A 20,505-nucleotide genomic window follows, 5' to 3' on the forward strand; every position below is an offset into this window, starting at 1 on the left:
ACAAGGTAAAGTTCCATTTTTCACGATACGGCAGCTTTAAACTTCAATGCTTATATTCAAATACATTTTCCTCAAAAGCCTTTCAATACACCTGTGCCTAAGACACTTGACTCTCCACTTTACAGATTTGAACATTTAGATAGGATAAACTTAAATGAATGTTACCAGATGAAAAACAACATACCTTCAATGCACTGCAAGTTGCTTTGAAAAAAAAAAACACTTTCTGCCAGATTTTATGAATATAAATGTAATGTACTTTTTTATGATAAAACCAGCTTATTAATTTCAAAAGACAAATTACATTCTTCAAGATACGGCAGCTTTATAACTTCAATGTTTACTTTCTAGTAAATTTTCCTCAAAAGCCTTTCAATGCACCTTTCCCTAAGACACTTGACTCTCCACTTTACAGATTTCTCAGGCCATTTCAACACTTATAGCATGTAGGCATAAAGCAGATGCTTTTATCCAAAGCGACTTACAGAACTAAGGAAAACAATAAAGCGATTTCGTCTTTCAGCTTTTAAACACTTAAGTCTTCTCTTTGGGCATTTCAACACTATTTGAGTGCAGCAAGAGGCAGCCAAATAAACTATGGCTCTGCAATTAATCATTTTTTAATTTTCAATTTCGGATTTAAACATTATAATTGAGGTTAAACAATTACTGTGCGATTAAAATATAAATTGCGTGCTGCTGGACTGATGTGTTTGTAAGGCACTTCAAAAGCACCACTGCTTGACACATGTAGCCTATTGTAGGGCCCTATGGAAGCGTTTAACTTTTTCTCAAATTCCGTTTTATTTATTCTCAAATTCCATGTTTGCGGTTTTCATTTTTCTGGATTCTGGCTTTAATGGTTAAATTAAATTGATCAAAAAGCTTATCTTATCAACTGAAAAAATTAAAAGACTACAATTTAACAACAATTTATTGAAAGTTTTATTTAAAATTACATAAAGGCCGATGTATTTTGGCTATCAATACAACTATGCTACTGACAAACAACTAAATCTTTAGTTTTTTTTTTTATCACAAGACTTTACTCATCGTGTTTTTACCTTTTCAGGGATCTGTATTAAAATGTAAAAAATTTGTCATAAAAATTGCCCGTCAACATTCTATGATTTAACATTAGCAATTAGGGATGCTCAGATCAATCGGCCACAAATCGGTATCGGCCGACAAAGGCATTAAATGACTCGATCGGTACTTGCTAAATTTGTTGATCGAACCGAAGCATTTTTACGTAGCGCGAGTATTTTTATAACCTGTTGCTCATGTGCGACGTGCAAATTTGGATTTCTCTTTGTCTTTACAGCGATATGTGTATTTTCTATAAGGACGCACTTCGGTCACGACACGTCTTCACATCCCCATCAAACAGTGTATTCAATACATATCTACCGTGGACAATTGCATGCTCATGCCGAAAGTTTATTATTTGCATGCGTTTTACTGTGGGTTCACACCAGCCGTGGAAGAGGCGGCAAAAACGTGCTATTCGCGCGTAGTTGGACGCTTGAACATTTGAGTTCACTCGCTTCATTCTCGCGTGAAAGCCGCGGGAGAAATTCTAGTCATTCGAGAAATTCACGCGGAAATCCGTGTCATGGGAGGGTGCTTCTGCGACTCCGCGGAGACTACACCACTCCGCTCGCTTCCTGTAATCACGTCACTACTACAGCAAGCTCCTGATTGGTTAACGCGTGGAATTCCGCCAAAGTTCAGATTTTTGAAATCGCGCGTTTCCCGCGGCAACGCTCAATTCGCGAGGAACGCCCCGCGGCTACCGCGTGTACCGCGCCGCGGCTACCGCGCCGCAGGATGCCTAATCGCGTGTTTGCATTGACTTAACATGTAAATCATCCGCGCTTGCCGCTTCTTCCGCGGCTGGTGTGAATGCACAGTTAGAGTTTTGAAAGTTTTTACCTATTGTGTGAATGCTTTGTAAGCCCTCATGTCTAAGGAACACATACGAGCTATACATACTGGTAAATAAGAAAATGTCAAAAAGCGTCGCGTTGGGCCCTAGGGTGTGAACACAGTTTATTCACTGCATTGGTGGATCCGCTCATTTTCTTCATCTTTTCTAAATTTGTGAATGTTCTGTAAATATACTTTCAAAGTGATGCACGCGCACACATCTGCAAGGTGGACGTGGGAAGAAAGTATACTGTAAGCTCTGTGTCCTGGGCTTTGACGAAACATGCTTGCGCTCTGATGAAGTGCTTGTAATAGTTTGCAATGTATGACGAGAAACGGACGTATAGACCTTTCTTTAAGTCCAACCCAAAAGGAAAATCTTTCCTCACATTTCTGTCCTTTTATTTGCCAATTAATGAGTTATAATGGGTTTTAAAAAGAATTGAATCCAAAATTTGCCAAATTCCATGGCATTCCGTATTGAACAGTAAATTCCATTTTTATGCTTGGATTCTGTGATTACGTCCAGAAATCATAGGGCCCTACTATTGCAACACTTAACTGTGATTATGATTTTGTCCATAATCGAGCAACCCTAGTGTGTAAACCATAAAAAAAATGAAAAGAGATGACCTAGAACTGTAAGAAGTATAACTGCAGTCGAGCAAACAACTTGTCAAGCGCCACATCATACAAATAAAGTCCTGAGCAAGCAAGTACAGCAAACATTTATCATGACACGCGTCCACCCTCGCCTTGCAGATCAGTACGGTTCCCTTGGCAACACTTCCTAGCAGCTGTCTATCCGTGGATCACACCCACAAGACCTATTTAAGACTACAGTTCAGTGTGAGGGCATTTTCCAGAAAATGAATTGCTCATCATAGATTGCTTGAGACAACATGTCATATGGCAAACACCCTCAGAGACAATATCATCTGCAATTGCGGAGTCAGTCATAGAAATAAAACACACACACAAACACGCCAAGCGGTGATAATACCACACCTGTAGAGTTAGATCAATAATCTCTCACCTAACAACTCAAGACATTCAGGAACAATACCAGGACAAAGTGTCTTCTGAGGCATACAATACGTGATTTTTCTGGGTCAAGCTAAAGACAACACTACATTTCATCTTCGACAAGTTCCTTGATTGTCCTTCGACAATTCAATTTCCTCAAAAATATCATTTTTATTACAATTACTATTACAATATTTTATATTTCCCCCGCTGTTTGCCCGCCTAATTTGTCACACCACATAATTATTGTTTTGTGGAAGAATTTCAATAAATGTTGGAAAATTGGACACTTAAGCCACACTTACGAATATCTGGCTGTGCAATGCTGAAATAGAAGTCAGTAAATCGAACCAAGTTACTTCGATCATAGTTTAAAAAAAGTATTTTATTTATTGAAAAAAAACATTCATATAAATTATTCAAAATGAAGAAGATAAAGTAGTTAAACTAGTTTTTTCAGCTGAGCGCCAGCTTTCTTGCTTTGGTAGCTGTGATACTTAAGCTGTGAGCCGGTTGGTTGTTGTGATACTTGTCCCGCCCCTCCTCCGCTGTGATTGGACGGGCAAGCGGAGCTTTTTACCCAAAGTTGGTTTCTTTAAACTCTCGACATTCAAAGCTGAGCGTGCAAAAAACGGTAAGCGGCGGCTTTCGCCACGAAAAAAAAACGCTAGCTGCTGATTTATTTAAAAAATGCGAGCTTCCATTGGAAACAATTGAAAACATGCGCCGGCCCCGGGCGTAAAAGCTTTGGTGTGCACGCCCCCTTAGGGTCCAGCAACCACAGAGGCAGCTGTCCTGTCAATCAAATATTGAAACGTGAGCGCTCTTTTGACCGTGATCGAGGGTGAGAGGTGCACAAACCCAAAGGAGAGTGAGTGCAGTCAGGTTATTCTCTTTAGCCCCACCCACCAATTTGCATACGTAATAGGAGGTTAAAGACACGACAATAATCTCTTTTATTATACAGTATATTGAGACAATGTAAATTACCGGTTCCATCAGGTGTGGATCGAACGAAGGTGGGCAACATTTTGACGGCCGCAGTTGGGTTAGTGTCTCTGCCTAGACCTTTGTCCATCTCCTTCCTGAAGCGCCTGGAGACGTCCATCAGGTTCTCTTCAGATAACCGCATGTGATACAGGTACTTGTCCACCTGGAAAGAGAAGATGAAGGGTCAACATCTTATTCACACAGCCAGCCAGTTTACTTAAACTTGTCTGTTTAATCAATTCATCAATTTAATGCAACAAAATATTTACTATTACACGGCTGTACCGGACTTGAATGCCTCTTCAGCTTGTTTTTATGCAATGACCGCTAAACTGTAATCGAACTTACCCGACAACCAATTTTCTACCCTGCGCCAGTTTCATTTCTTCTCAAATTAGCAAACAACTTCAACCTGAATATAATTATTTCATGCATATTTATTGATCAAGCAAGTAGCCCCATAATGCACCAGATAAATTAAACTCAGTCATTTTTACAAAAAGTGGGTCGCTGTGCATGATCACTTACTAAATATTGTGGGCTATGACACGGATATACTACTCTAGAATGCTATGCTATTAATACACTATTGCATTATGAATATACACTGTGCATGGTAAGTACATTTTTCTGTATGCATGATATACATGATAATGTTTCCCACAATGCAATACAATGCACTGAGTTTATCCTTTCATATTTTATTCAGAGTGATTTTTAGAAAGTAATGAAGCTTGTGTCCAGTGCCTGCCTCACAGCCCATCTATGAAAAATAAATAAATACGAGTTGCGTAAGAAAAACGGATTTAAGAAAAGCTTTCAAGACACTAAATTCAGGTCTAATGATCTAAAAAAAAAATGTAGCAAATATTTATTCTTAGTTAAAATATTTTACTCAAAAACTATGTTATGGCCCTTGGATGTAAATCGTGACCTTCACATATTGAACTGTCTACATAGAAGAATAAAGGTCTTCATAAATATTCTGGTTTATAAATGCAGTACTAGTTTTTTACACTAAAATATTTAACATTGTATTTTGCATACTTTTTAGATAATAAAAAAACAAGTATACAAGTATGAAGTTTACTTTGCATTCTGCCAGTACAGAATGCAATCTGTTCTGATCATTTGTGTGCACAAAGTAAAAAACATCAACTTGTGGATAAAACACAATATTTAGCATGATAAAGTTATATAAAACAGTTTATAATAAAACAGCAAGACAAGTTAAGATTGTGTCCCCAAAGTATTCATTAAAGTGTTGGTCTGGTACTGCCAGTCACAATGAGCTACAGATCTGCTGTGAAGGCCGACGGTAACCGGAGAACATCAACTAGACTTCACATTACAAGAAAGGGAAGCTGGAATGTCCCACATTGCAATAAAAGGTCAGATGGCCATTTCATCAAAAGCTCATGAGAGCCATTATATCAGGTGGGAAAAGGCCTGCTTTCGACAATGTCCAATATAATATTGTGTATTATATAAGTAAGAAATAATTGACAACATGCCGTCAAATTATTCAAAAATAATGCACACCCAATGTGGCACCCACACCCAAACAATTATTTTCAAATTATTTCAAAGGGCCGGAGTCAAACACTTAACGCAGACATTGCTCTGGTGGTTATTTTCCGTTTTTGGGTCAACTACTACCGAGTATTCTATACCTTGTAATTTGAGTTTAAAATGGTTCAATTCTCTTCTAAGATATCACCCTGGGGAGTATCATCCAAAGAGGAACATAAACAAGACACCATTCAAACCCACCCACAGGCAATGTTCACAATTCTCGCACAAATATTTCACCTCAGCAGGAGAAATGACTTTTTCAACGTAAATACTCACAAATACCCGGAGAAGTCAAACCCGCAAACCTGCTTCTAGATTGACATTTAACACCACAGGGGGATGAACACATTACACAACTGCCTGACATAAGAAAGAAGGCCAGGATCACACCATAAATAAATAAGCTATGAACTCATGCATACATGAACATGTGTGGAGTATGCCTGCCTTCAGGCATTACATTAGGCAGTCTGAAAATGATTTCCTGTTTTAAAGCCCAGAAGTTGTCGGAAATTGAAATTTCGGAGAAAAAAATTGATTATCAAACTAGATGAAATGGGCTTGATTTTATTCCGCATTTTTAAATCATTTTTTTCTGTGTATTTTCTGTAATCTGTGTGAGAAAAGGGCTAAAAGAAGGTGGCCAGCATCAGAATTTTTAAAAAGCCTTGAAGCCAATTTTTTTTTTGCACATATAAGATTAATGTCTGAACTTACTATAAACATTATTTTTAGAGGATTTAAAAAATATTTCCTATATAATTATTTACATTTTTTATATTATCATTATTAAAAATTATCATTACCGCAACATGATATTACATTAAATATATGCATTTACAAACTCATGTTTCGGTAATGAGAACTAAAATGTTGTCTAGGTACTACGACAAATAAAATTTCAACTTTTATTTGGAGAGAAAAATAAGAACTGCTTACCTGTTAGCCATATTGAGTGTCACAGTCAATTATGTCCCTTCCAACATTTATTTTTTAAATCTTAGTTCCTTTAGGGCTTAAACAATGATTGAAAATTGTTGCGGAGGATGAGAAAATTGGTCTTGGACACATTTATATTCCTTATTATTGTCTCTACATTTACCAATGATCACCAAATACCACATGTTTCTTTACTGTAAATGTTTATAGTATAACATGCACTGAAGCTTTTTATTTTTTAGATTTGTTAATTGTTTTCCATGTCAAAGAACCCAAATCCAGTCATGGACATGTTGCGGTAATGAAAATTTTCCCCTTAAATGTGGAAAAAACTACAAAATTGGTTTATATCAGGGGTTCTCAAAGTTTACATTCAAAGGTCCGAATCTGAATTCTCATAATTTTCATAGGTCCGGAAAAACTTTATGTAAATCATTTGTTTATATAACAAATCAACACGAACAGTTTGGGAAAAACATAAGTGTATTTTGCATTTAAAGTAAAAAAATTTTTTAAACATAAACACAAGAAATATGCAAAAAGTAACCAGGTGCAAAATACAAAGCAATCTAATTAGAGAAATGGCACAGTTTGTTCTCCATCAGATGCATAAACCATGGCAAAAAAGTGTGGTTGGTAGGCAGAGACACTGACCAAAATTAGGGGTGCACCTATTAATTGGTTTATGATGCTTGCCATGCTTCTCATGAATTACGGTGAAATGCCGCTACATCCAAAAGCCAGGGGGCGCTCTCGGGCAGAAACTTATTATGCGCTGCAGACGAAGAACAAGACACACGCAGCTCCAGGAAATGTCTTAAGGATATATTTATATTGCTGTTCTTCAAACCTTTTCAGGTATTTTCATGATAATAAAGAATATGTATAAAGATTATGTTTGACGATTGTTTCTTTTTCAAATGCATGTTTTAAACGACTCAAACCAACAGTGATTGCAGATTGATAAGGACTTACTGATCAAAAGCCGTAGTACGTGAAGTAGCTGTGCATAATTTCTGGGTGTGATGGCTACAGCGTCACACAGGAAAATTTTAAATAACTCGTTTTATTTTCGGACCAAGAATACTCTTAAATCTAAAAAGAAAACAAAACTAAACGAATGGTTTACAAGTTCAATATGCATTTGTAAAGTAGCAAATGCTCTCGTTTAATCAATCACATAGAAATTAATGCACTTGTAATATGAAGTGGACGCGGGTCCGGATCAAGTTCTCATCGGGTCCGGATCCGGACCGGAGTCCGGACTTTGAGAACCCCTGGTTTATATGATGTCATTTTGAAATCATGTGCAAAATAGTACATGAAGAGATGTTTGTAACTGTATGCTTCTTATTTTGATAGCATTTACTTTTTTATCAAAATGTTTCACGAGAATCACCAGGGTGTTGGTTTCAGATTTTTCAACTCTGAGACCCGGTTTAAAAAAGCGAATATACGGGTCAAAAACACCGTAACCGTCTAGACAAAACGATGATTCAATAAAAAATTTGTACATATACAATCAAATGTGTTTCCGTTTGAACAGGCTCTTAGTCACTTGGGATAAAAACGTCTGCCGAATGCACAAATGCAAATGTTAAACGCCTTCAATCCTCATAAAGAATCTATTTAAATGCATAGGCATGCTTTGAAACTGCTTGCTGTAAAACTGATCTAATGCTGTGAAGTGATTCAGCCTTCCAGAAGTTTAGATTCCTTGAAAATACAGCATTCCGGCATTGAACATGTAAAAAAAAAGAGCAGGACTGTATGTACAGACTAAGTCACCTTGAACTCAATGTCCTTTCCCTGCTATAATGTCTCACTCTCAATAAATATCTGACTTTATAATAAACCTCTGGTACAGGAACAGGAATCAGGTGCATGTTACATTAGACGGCGTGAAGGCGAAAGTATGTAAATATGGGCCACAGACAGTCCGTGCGAAGATCACGGACATAGAGGTTATCTCTATTAACTTAAAAGTAATACAGCACCTCAGGATCTAAATATCAAAAAAACATGTGCACTGAGACCCTATGTGGGCCCCAAGAGTCCCATGTTATATCCCAGCACAGAAATATCACATCGATGAAGATAGACTCAAGGCAGTGCCTCAAAATTGCAAAAGTGTTTGGGGTCATTTGTATGAACGTGATTTCCTTTGAATGGAAATTTGAAGACCATTTATTAAGCATACTCATGACCATTTGACCCCAAAGCATGAAAGGGGAAACAACACGCCTATGAGAAAGGAGCGATCTTCATTTGCACAAGATGGTTTTATGACTCTAAAACTAACAACAAGTGTTACAGCACCAGGAACTGATCGAAGTCAGAGGGCAAGAACTGTAAATCTGACTGCATCCCAGTGCAGGCAGGGCTCATCTTAAAGGACTGCAGATGGCCGGAGGCCAGCGTGAGAGACGCTCCGGGCAGTAAACAATATATTTTATGCCTGTGGCCTTTTGTCTCTATGTATTCTTATGAAATGTTACCACCGAGACACATTTTAAGCATTGCGAACGTTAACTTCTCAGCAGTGTCATGAGGTTTCTTCTAGCTTTTTGGTTGTTGTGGACACTGTTGCATGTTACATCAGGTGGTAAAACAAAACCTCGAAGCTCAGGAGAAAAGCTGACAAGCACATAGCCTGCATGGTGTCTAAAAGGGTTGCCTATACCTTTCATCTGGTCCACTGAACATCAGTGCCGAGATGTATGAATTTTTTAAGCGCATCGAGAGACATATCAACACAGCATATTAATAACACTGTTTTATTAATACTGGTTTATTATCTTCCTTAAAACAAGATTCCTTTGATGAATTCTCCATTTCTGTGCAGTGTAAGTCCTGGTATACCCTGAACTTTTGACCCTGATGAAAGTATTGTGACATTTCAGAATTAGTTTTTACATTTAAAATTGCCAATTGTCTTAAAGGAACACGCCCACATTTTGGGAATTAAGCTTATTCCCAGTGTGGAGCAGAGAGTTTGGTCAGAGTTGTGCAAATCACTCCACCCAATTATCAGTGCTTTGCCTTCTGAAAATATAGTTCCCAGTATGTATACTGTTAAAAGATGTCTGTATGATCTTGTTATTTGTACAAATCACAACACATAAATAGGAAAATTCTCGTGTTATTTTGTCACTTATTGGGAGCAGTTTGCTAGATGGAGCCATTCACTTCCAGTCTTTGTGCTAAGCTAAGCTAGCGGGTCTGCGTCAGACAGAGTTACAGCACGCACAGAGATGAGAAAGGTATGTTTAGACTTATCTAACTCTGGGGGATACTGGGAATAAGCTAAATTCCCAAAATGTGGGGGTGTTCCTTTAACAAATGATGAATAAAAAGTATACATATACAATTGTATTTGTTTTGGAATTATTATTATTTTAAATGTGTGACATTGAAATCTTTTTTGATGGGGCTCCATGCTGAAAAAAACAGCATACCAGCAAGACCAGCATATGTTGTGTTTTGGTGCTGGTTTTCTAGTGAACACCAGCTAAACCAGCTTCAAACCAGCATCAGCACCAGCACCAAACCAGCATCAGCACCAGCATTAGCACCAGCTAAACCAGCACCAAACCAGCATTAGCACCAGCTAAACCAGCATTAGCACCAGCATCCCATGCTGGTCATACCAGCATATGTTGTGTTTTGGTGCTGGTATGCTGTGACCACCAGCTAAACCAGCATAGACCAGCATAATTCCCATGCTGGTTTGATGCTGTTTTTTTCAGCAGGGCTAGTAAAACTTTTGGCAGAGCAAGTTAAAACCTGAACCACTGGTCCAGCTGGGCCAATACAAAAAAGTATTTGCATTGAGCCCTGCAGTGGATTATTTACTGCCTCCTGTACATAAATATCCAGAAATGCAACAAGGACACAATGCGGCGACATAAATCAGTGGGGCTCGGACCACACATAACTTCCAAATTTAAACATCATGTTTGGGTTACTCAGACAAGGCTTAGCTAAAGCCTTAGTAAAATTAAGACGTTTAAGCATTTTTGATAAACACGCCTTAGAAAAAGATGTTACTGGTGTGTATCCTAAGACTAGAGATTAAAATTAATGCAACAGGCATATTTTAAAATCAGTCAGTGCTTGTTATTTTCAGTTGAGACAGATCAAACGTGTTTCGTGTAGGAGTAAGCTTAAGCTTTGTTTGTGAAATCAGGGGAATATCCACTATTTAATAAGTAATAAGGCAAAAAACAATGTGAGAAATCAAACTTTTTTTAAGTGAATGTCACTTGTATTCAACATTTGGCATTAGTGCACGAGGACAGTAGCACATCTCCTAAAAGACGACGTGCCTAAAGTCACAGAAGTCACGGCACTGTGTTGTAATAGCAAAATTATGCGTCATTAATGCCGCGAGGGAGTGATGCGCGTCACCGGTGCCAGTGTCTCAGGTTACAGATGAGTTAACGCGCCTCAGTTAAAGATACATCGTGGCAGGAAGCAACACAGATTACTACTACTGAACCAGCTAGTTTACCCACAATAGCTTGTGTTTGTTCTCAGTTAACGTGACAATGTGTGTCACGTCGACGGCCCGACAAAGGCGGTACTAGGTCGTATCGTATTTGAACAGTATTTATACGCAGTTCTCTTATGAAAAATAACCATGATTTTACTACATTAGATGCAGTAACTATGTTACATTTTTGTCAGACTAATTACCAGTTTTATTACAAACATCATGGATAAACTATACTTATTGTAGAGACATAGTAAATAACATAGCTAAGGTAATAAAACCACGGATCGTTTCAGTAAGGGGAAGTATGCTAGTAAATCTGCATAGTGCATACTTAAAAATATGCGGAAACGGGGAGCCAGCACACTGACGTCAATGAACTCATTGACACAAACCCCTAAACCCAATTCAGTGTGATTCACATAATGATATCTCATATATTTAACATCTAAGTCCCCCATCCAAACAAGTACCAGATCCTGTGGCCTGGTATCAGTGTGACTTATCTTTTAAGATGTATTCGACCTTGCGAGCCCACGTCACGTGTGTAGTTAAGGGATGCGAACGACAAATACAACAGTACCGCTAACAACAAACTTGTATAGCTTAACTATTTACAAACAATGGCTTCCATTATTCGGATGTTGATTCAGATAGATTACATTGATATAATCTTGATCAGCCGGCTTTGGGTACTTACTTTCTGAACGTGGTCATGGTGTAGCTCAGTGAAGTAGTACGCCAATAAATGAGAGGCGATCATCTTCTTCAGTCACCTTCGATGTTTCGTTCAAACTTTCTTAACTTTCAAAGTCTTTGGATTCTGGTCTAAACTGATACTGAGTCACTTTGGATGCGAGTTCATGTTCTTCAACTTTTTCTTTGACTCGCACGACGATGATGAGAAGTGATGTCACGATTCTTTCGCCCCACCTCGCGCAAGTAATTTGAGCGTATTGCGTCATTTGCATCATCGCCGATGATTGGATGTAAAGAAGGTGTGTCCTGCCTCCAAACCCAAGCCAGGTTGGTGAAGCGTAATGCATACTGAGCATAAAAATAAGAAGTTTTTACCAAAAGTTTTCATTTTTTATTTAATAAAAGATAAATAACGGAGAAAAGGGTATAAAGTATCAAAACATTGCTTACATTTTGTATTGTATCAGATAACGGCTGTAACTTTCTCTAAAATGGTGGTTAATTCATTCAGGCTTTTTGGTAAAAATCTAATGCCATTATTGTCTATTGATGTATTTAGAAAAATGTGAAAAGATTGCATAACACCAAGGCTAATGACTCAGATGTGTCCAACAGGAATTTAAAAGTAATCCACTTATATTGAACACTGCTGACTTAACAAAGAAAGGAATGAAATATTAAAAAATATGAAATATCTGAAAGAACAATTTTGCAGGTAATTGGTATTGAGTAGGCCTATGCACCTTTTTTAAAAGTGACTAGATAAAGCACTGTCTCCTTAAATCTAATACAGCAGAATGAGAAAAACGTTTTTTTTAAATGTTCTGCATTTTATGGGAGCTGTTTTTCAATTTCAGACATTCCTCTTTTGCTCTCACATATTTGAGAGTAAAATGTTCATAATGCTTAAGTGTTCAAAAGGTCAAAGCCTGGGTTTGCCTTTTCAGTATAGTCAATATTTCTATGAATTCTTAAATTTTTTCATAACCCAAGAGAGCACACAAACCAGGCATTTCTTTGTCAAGGAACTTTGCTTTAAGTTTCAAATGTCAACTGGGTTTCTGTTTTCAATGCACATTTAAAATACCAGCATTGCAATCTTTTGCACATTTGATTTTCATTCTTATTATAATTTGGATTAAAGCAGAAATAAAATAACAATGTTCTTATACAGAGTTGGTTATCAGATTAACACGGGGTTGAGTTCTTGACATCCTACGGGATGGGTGAATGTAAGATTGTAATGTAAGAGAGCAGCTGATCGGATTTCAAACCTACGATGGTGCCTCAATTGTTCACACAAATCTAACATTGATTCGAAACATCAATGAGGACACCTACGGTTTGTCCGATGAACAATCAAAAGACAGACTCAGTTTTTGAATTGTTTTCAGTCTCTGTGCTATTATGTCAACAGGATGATGTTCAAGTTATTTCTTTAATCATATCAGTCATTCATCTATCCAAACTAGTTTATGTCAAGTATTTCAAGTATCTCCCAAACTTTGTGATGTCTTTTGTTTTGTGCTTCAGTTGATACAATAACTGCTAAGTATATTAAAAATGTTAAATGATAGAAAGAAAGTTATCAAAAGTCATCCAAGTTTTATTAAACAGAAAGTGTTGCGAAACTACTAATTCTTTCTAGAATGTATAATAAATGGCCTAATATAAATAAGTGAATACACATTTCAGATATAAAAGAATAAAACTAGTGTCTTAACATTTGTCTTTAAGGGAAACATACTTCAATTCTTCAGGCAATAGGACACTATTAAAAATAAAGGTGCTTAAAGTTGCAATGAAATTAAAATGAAAATCTGTCATTTGTTTTGGAATATTGTGGTATTTTTTTACAAATGACTTATCTGTGAGCTTCATTATTTTTACAAAATCCATGTGCCCTCACAATCCTTAATAAAAAACGCAAATTCCCTCCCTTCCTCCAAACGATTCCTCTTTACTTCCGGTGAAGAAATTAGCAAATAAGCGATTAGCAAATGGCAACATGACCCAACTTCAAATGAATTTAAATCCAGGGCTGCGTTCAGCCCCAACAAAACGTTGCACAACGTTTTTTAAACAGAAACAGTGATGTGTTGAACACCCTGTTGTGATGACGCAAGAGTTGCAATTACGGTAGCTGAGAGGCCATTCTTTGTGTTCCTTTTTTAAATGTTTCTGGAGTCTGATGAAATCAATATAAATTAATAAATACTGTTACGCTCAATGTTACAGTCACTGCCTTTGCCGTCCAGAATGAAATAAAATATTCCAACTTGAAACCATTGTGCGAGTTGTCTCTTTAGTACCGCGTGATTTATTTACATGTTGCTGCTGATTGGACTGCAGTTCTGACATCCACCAAACAAGAGAAATTATCACATCGGTGCACATCGTTTCCAGGAAACATGTCGTTCAATCCAGAAACCGTTTTGATCTTGAACGTGCCCCAGCCCTACCTGTTTTTCATTTGAGAAGCCGTTTCACTCAGATATCACCTCAGGGAAATAAGACAATCGCTACTTACGTTTCATGCCAACATTTTGTTTTCTCAAAAAAAAAATTAATTCAGTCAAAGGTTCTTCGAAGAACCATTTTTTCACTTTAACAACTTTATTCACTACAAAATAAAAGTTTTTTTTAAAACAGAAAGGGTTTTTTGGTGTAAGGGTTCTTTATAATTTACCATCCAGCCAAAAATAGTTCTTACTGTATATGGCATTGTAAAGGTTGTTTATTTATGTACCCCAGCTGTCACTGGGGCTGTGCCATTTCAAAAAGTACAGCTTTGTACCTAAAGGGTTCAAATTAGTCCCACAGAGATGCATAAAGGTACCAATAAGTGCCTCTCAAACAGGGCCGAGGCAGAGTAGGCAAATGCCTAGGGCCTCAAGCTTGGAGAGGGCCTCCATAACTCCTAAATCCATGTGCGCTAGTCTGACAATCACTACTGACAGCAATAAGTAAAGTTTTAAGGTGAGTTCGACTTTATGCAGAACCGACGCCGCAAGAACCGCAGCCGCAAGAACCGCAGCCGCAAGAACCGCAGCCGCAAGAACCGCAGGCTGATGACATCAAAGTAACGCGAGAACAATTGATAAGCAGACTCCTCTATATGATTTCTTGATTCGCTCTCGCAGTGATTTGATATCATCCACCTGTCGGTTCTTGCAGTGCCTCGTGAAGTTAAAGAAGCCTAGATGAACAGCATTCAAATCTCATGACCGACTTTGAGTGACGCTGAAAGCGGCTATCACATCCTTTGATTCCTGCTTAGCAAAAGCGGCATGCAAAGACAGTTCAGCGCATGATGCATGCAGGTATTTTGAAATAAAAATAAACTTAGCTTTGTTCTCTGTATCAACGTCATTTCAGGACAGATCAAACTTGAGCGCTGTTGACTCTGTTTAGACACTTTGAATGCATGTGCACGATAGCATCACGTGGGAAGCTGACTATCAAAATAGTCAAGTTAAAAAAGTTTGTATTTAAAGTCAAACAGCAAACAAAACAGCATACCTAATGTAAACTGTCTATTTTTCCCTGTAAGTCCTCTACACTTTATTTTAGTTTTTAAATCATGAAAACATATTTATTGAAAAAAAAAACTATTTAATTATCCTGCTTAGTAGTTTGTTTAACTTCCAGTGGCAACTGATGGATATTTAAGGTATAAAAAGGTATTAAAATACATATGAATATATACATAGTCTAATAGATAACTTTATATATTGGTTCAGTAAGAGGGGAATTCCTCTTCATACCCAGTTAAAATAAAAAACAACAAAGTTTTCAAGGAGGTGTTCATCTGTACACTGTAAAAAAACTTTGCTGCCTTAAAATTGTTTGTTGAATCAACTCGGATTTACAAAGTCATTTCAACTAACTACTATTTATCTAGACTGGAGATGAGTTGTTATAACTACAGTTGAGTTGTTATAACTTATAAAATGGGGTGGTGATGGCGCAGTGGATAAGACACTTGCCTTTGGTGTGAGAGACTCGGGTTCGAATCCACTGAGACACACCATTGTGTCCCTGAGCAAGACACTTAACCCCTAGTTGCTCCAGAGGCGTGCGACCTCTGACATATATATATATAGTGCAGTTTTTTACAGTTAGGGTTTTTGCAATGTTTTTTCTTAGTGTTGTGTTTGTGTTATCATGTGTTATCACAAAAAGGTGGTGTTTTCAATAAGTTACTGCATCCACAACAACAACAAATTTGACCTGCCTTAAAATTATTAACACATGTAGTTTTGCATCATTTCTAATTAAATTTTAACATAAATTTAATCAATTTGTTAACTTTATAAAACAGAAAAGTAATGGGGAAAACATGTTTAATTACTGTTGTGGTCAAATTAATTCTTTCAGGGTAGAAAATAAAACACGTCCCATCCAAATTAAAGGGGTGTGAGGGAACCTCCAACATAAATTTTGCCTAGGGCCTCCAAATATCTAGAACCGGCCCTGCTTTCAAAGATACATATTGGTACCAAATGCAGACATATGACTATAGCTTAAAGGTCACGTTTTTCCTGATCCCATTTTTCAAACTTTAATGTTGCTTTTAGAGCATAAATAATACCTGTAAAATGATAAAGCTCAAAGTTCACTGCCAGGCGATATATTTTCTTTAACAGAAATCCCCTTTTAAAGCCTACAGCAAACTAACCCTATAGCAAACTAACCCTAACCCTAACCCTTGGACTACAGCTCTCTACTTTCTGCTTTAATGAAGTCAGTAAAATAGTTTTTTGACTAAACTCTGCCTACAGGAATACGTTCTGCTAAGTTAAGCTGCTATTGAATCACAACACACTAAACAAACTACACAAGTGAAAAAAGCGATACAGAGATAAGCAGTGTTGGGGAAAGTTACTTTTAAAAGAAATGAATTACAATATTAAGTTACCCCCCCAAAAAGTAACTAATTGCATTACTTAGTTACTTTTTATGGAAAGTAATGCATACATTACTTTTAAGTTACTTTTGCTTTACTTTTTCTTACTTGGCTGAGGTTTGATCTTTTTCAGTCCTTACAGGTGTTTTTTATGATCGCAAAAATGTCAAGCTCTGGCCTGCCATCTCCGTTTCTGACTCAAACTGTTCCCGCTCAGGCGCAGAGAGTGTGTAATTCTACGATAATATATTCAGTTAAATTAAGTACATTATTTTATTTTTAAATTGAATTAATTAAACTGAAAAGTAACTCGAAATTACTTTTTAAAAAAAGTAACTCAAATATTAATGTGTACATTTATAAAGTAATGCTTTAATGCGTTACCCCCAACACTGGAGATAAGTAAATTGTGGAAAAAATAATACGTTTTTTTTTTCGCGTGAAACATATGCACATTATATTGGCACTGTAAACACAATCTAAACTTTGAAAACACAGGAAGAACGGGACCTTTAATGTTACATATTCAGACTTTTTCTCATTTTTTCTGACAGTGTATGAAGACTGATATTATGCAAAACAATAGATGTTTTGAGAATATAGGTATATAAAAGCATAATAGCATTTTCAGATTGTTTATAGCCAATTTATTCTCAAGTGTTGGGGTTCATAGGTGTGGTTTCATGACTGTGAAGAAACAGGAAACCAAATAAGCTGATGTCGATTATTTCTACCAAAAAGATCCAGTTGTTTGATTCAGAGGATGATGTGTCATCATAAGCATTTTCTTTAAGAGGTAGTGGATTCTCAAGAACAAGCTCTAATCTTTTTTTAAGAATCAACACATTACATGTTTCAAAAGAAAGATGAATTCCTCTTAATCTGATCATAAGGGAGGATTTCTTAAGAAAAAGGCTAAATAAAGATGCAAAGCAGGTGCACGAGTTCAAAGTAATAGTGCAAATAATTATCATCAATGCTTTTAATTCCATGACCAAATAGGTAGGCTATTTATGGTGCTTATTTCCACTGAATGAGAAAATGGGAAGAGATTTTGAATGAAATACTCCTGACTATAAACATAGAGAGAAGGAATAAATTGATGCATAAATGAAGATGCATGTTCAATGTATAATGTCAATGCATGATCAGAAATAAAAGATTATTAAAAGATTGTTAAAAAAAAATAAAAGTTTGCCAAAATATAGTCCAATTGTTTACGCAGTTGTGTACTGCAAATATGCCCTTGGGTTTAAAAAGTATTAGCGGGACTTTATTTACTTCGTAAATATTTTTCATGGGTAGGTTTATATTTTAAAGGTGAATAAGAGCTTGACAATAAAGCACATCACCTAAAAGAGACAGACACTACGCCATCTAGCGGTGAACATTCATATAGCACCTAAATCCGACAGGTGCTCCACGTGTGCGCTATCATTAAAAGATTATTAAAGTGGGCGGGGCTTTAAACACAGGTGAATTGAATTTGAGACGTTTATTATCACGTGATTGGTCAACTTTAAGGACTATACAGTCCAAAACAGTGTTAGTACAGTTTGCACATCTTTATTACAATAAGTTAAATAGCGAATGCTGCAATACAGACTACACACATCGTACACAAAATACAGTAAACGTTGCAATGACTAATAGAAAATTCAGGGCGGTGTTGGGTCTAATGAAAGTCCCCGAGCGCGAGCTAATGGGTGACATTTTATTGCGCGAGAGCACTGAACCGTCACTCCCTGTGCACGTGAGCATCGGCAAATTCGTCCGGTTGGAAGACGGACGATATATTGATACAGAAGACAGGGATAAAGCTGTTAAAAGACGACAGCTTGCCAATGCCAAAGAGAGATTGCGGGTGAGAGTTGTGGTGTAACAAATTAGTCTTGAAATTTGTGGTGTAGTCTTGAAATTTGTGCATTGTTGCCCCCTTGTGAACAGTAAAGGGTGTTGCAGGGTTACAAAGTTTAGCCAAGTTTATCAGCTATAGAGGTTGTGCTTTTCATAATTACACTTTTTTTTTTTATTCCTGTACCTAATTCTGGTCCATTAGCGTCACAAAGGTTAGAAATTTTTAAAATCTTTATTGACTTCCTTAAACCCATTGATTGAAATCTAACTGCGTATGATGTTAGGAATGGCCTGTTTGCATCTGTTAATGAAATCAGGTGTTCCTCATTCCTTATTCCTTTGGCTTTTGTTTCCCTTCCTGGAACTCTCTTTATACCTCTTCCGTCTTTGAAAAGCAATGATGTTTCCTGGAATGCTAGACGTAGTTCCTGGTATTAGAATGGAAATAATGGGTTCTGATAGATGCTTAGTCCCATTGACAGTCTAATGAGAGGATTCCAGATATGCAATGTTGTCAATGAGTTTAATAAATATATTGATAAAGTAAAATCACCCATGTCAATTTGATCTGTCACATAAGTGTTTGAGTTCATTCAATGTAATAAGCCAAATAACAGTGATTGACATCGATTCCCTATTGCACATTTAGCTGGAGAATCAAGGACAATTGGTTCTTTGTATTATCCTTTCATGCCAGATTCCTACTTTCATGTTTCACGTTTGCATGAATGACAGTGGCTCTATACTGTAAAAAAGAAACATAATTGACTTTCTTGTTAATTTGCATAAAGCTGCTGTATGGATGGAGTATGCAAAAAACTTAAACTATGTATAACAGTAAAATGGACTTCTGTCTCCATTCGCTTTCATGGAAGAAGAGCAAAAATGTATCTATTGTTTCACTCAGGTGAGGAGCTTGAACAGTATGTTCTCGTACCTTCGGCGTATCGTGCCGGTGATGCCGCAGGACCGAAAGCCCAGCAAAGTAGACATGCTTAAGGCCGCGACGGAGTACATTCGGCTCCTCTCGGCTGTCCTCAATCACACCTCATCCAGCGTAAGTGCGGGGCAGCATTGCCTCTTGTTCTGATCTGAATAAACTCAATTCCACTTCACAATGTCTCAATATGTGCTCTTTACAGGATAGTGGGAATGCAGATGTTTTCCTAGAGCCTGGGTTCAACTATTCAAACATCGAGACTGACTGCTCTGATATATGGACTATGGAAGATGTGAGGGCTATGTAATGATTTCTACCTATTTTAAGAGCATTATATCTTTAATATTGACTGTGTAAGGTCATGTCAAAGAGTGAAATCAACTTTGATGCTTCTAATCGCAATTAGATTTTTAGTGTTTTTGTAGCTTTTAGTAAAGCATAATGTCAAGATTTGAAGTCTGGGAAACGCAAAATGTTGCATAAGTCAAATTTGAATTAAAGCATCTGGCCACAACATCTAAATAGTGAATTAAAGGTAACTGGTTTTAACCTTTTCATGCTGTCAACGCACCTGTTCTCTACTTCAGGCGCTGGAGTCAGATTCCAGTCCATTTCTGTCTGCAAGTGTGACTGCCCCACTGGTAACCACGGCGACCGGAGCAGATGATGATGACGACATGGATCTCAACAACATGACGGTGCAGTGTGTCGTACCAATGTACATTGTGCAGGTTGGCTCAGACCAAACTGTGGTAACAGGACAACTTCCCTCATAGACACTTGGTATCCTGAATTAAGTTTGTACTTTATTTATTTCTTCTGTGTGTGCCTTTTAAGATAAACTTTATCCTATTGGTGCAGTCACTGTTTAATATTATGGAAATATTTGGTTTAACTGTTGATGGTTGGCTGAGCTGCATTTTTTTTTTCTTAATGCAATATAAATTTGAACTCTCCTGAGAATATGAGAGGCGAATGTATAAAGTTTATTTATTTTGAGGCTCTACAGCTCACTTGTATTATTTACACAATGTAATAAATTGTAAATGGTGTTATTGGTGGTGTTTGTTTCTACAAATGAGAAATATACTGGTCTAATATATTCCTTATGTCTTCCGAATATTATTATATTATTTAATTATATTT

At 37.0% G+C, this 20,505-nt stretch overlaps 2 protein-coding genes across 2 annotated transcripts in view; one reads left to right on the forward strand and one right to left on the reverse strand.

Moving 5' to 3' along the window:
• hk2 (hexokinase 2) overlaps window positions 1–11,870 on the reverse strand; it is a 54,896-nt gene extending 43,026 nt beyond the window's left edge. Inside the window, exons 1-2 of the mRNA XM_065250877.2 lie at window positions 11,655–11,870; window positions 3,946–4,108 (exon numbers count right to left, since the gene is read on the reverse strand). Coding sequence (XP_065106949.1) covers window positions 3,946–4,108; window positions 11,655–11,717 — 226 coding nt within the window. The 5' untranslated portion in view covers window positions 11,718–11,870. The remainder of the gene's footprint in view (window positions 1–3,945; window positions 4,109–11,654) is intronic.
• A 6,239-nt stretch (window positions 11,871–18,109) lies between these two features.
• Window positions 18,110–20,439, forward strand: figla (folliculogenesis specific bHLH transcription factor). Its single transcript, XM_065250878.1, has 4 exons — window positions 18,110–18,426; window positions 19,327–19,476; window positions 19,562–19,651; window positions 19,947–20,439. The coding sequence occupies exons 1-4, from the start codon at window positions 18,205–18,207 to the stop codon at window positions 20,133–20,135; spliced, it is 651 nt and encodes a 216-aa protein (XP_065106950.1). The 5' UTR covers window positions 18,110–18,204; the 3' UTR covers window positions 20,136–20,439.
• The last annotated feature ends 66 nt before the right edge of the window (window positions 20,440–20,505 follow it).

This window comes from Paramisgurnus dabryanus, chromosome 5 (assembly GCF_030506205.2).
Source record: "Paramisgurnus dabryanus chromosome 5, PD_genome_1.1, whole genome shotgun sequence".
NCBI classification, from domain to species: domain Eukaryota; kingdom Metazoa; phylum Chordata; class Actinopteri; order Cypriniformes; family Cobitidae; genus Paramisgurnus; species Paramisgurnus dabryanus.

Coding starts and splice junctions, on each gene's coding strand:
- figla (XM_065250878.1), top strand. CDS start 18,205: ATGACTAATAGAAAATTCAGGGCGGTGTTGGGTCTAATGAAAGTCCCC. Junction 18,427..19,326: donor ATGCCAAAGAGAGATTGCGG/GTGAGAGTTGTG, acceptor TGTTTCACTCAG/GTGAGGAGCTTGAACAGTAT. Junction 19,652..19,946: donor ATATATGGACTATGGAAGAT/GTGAGGGCTATG, acceptor TCTCTACTTCAG/GCGCTGGAGTCAGATTCCAG.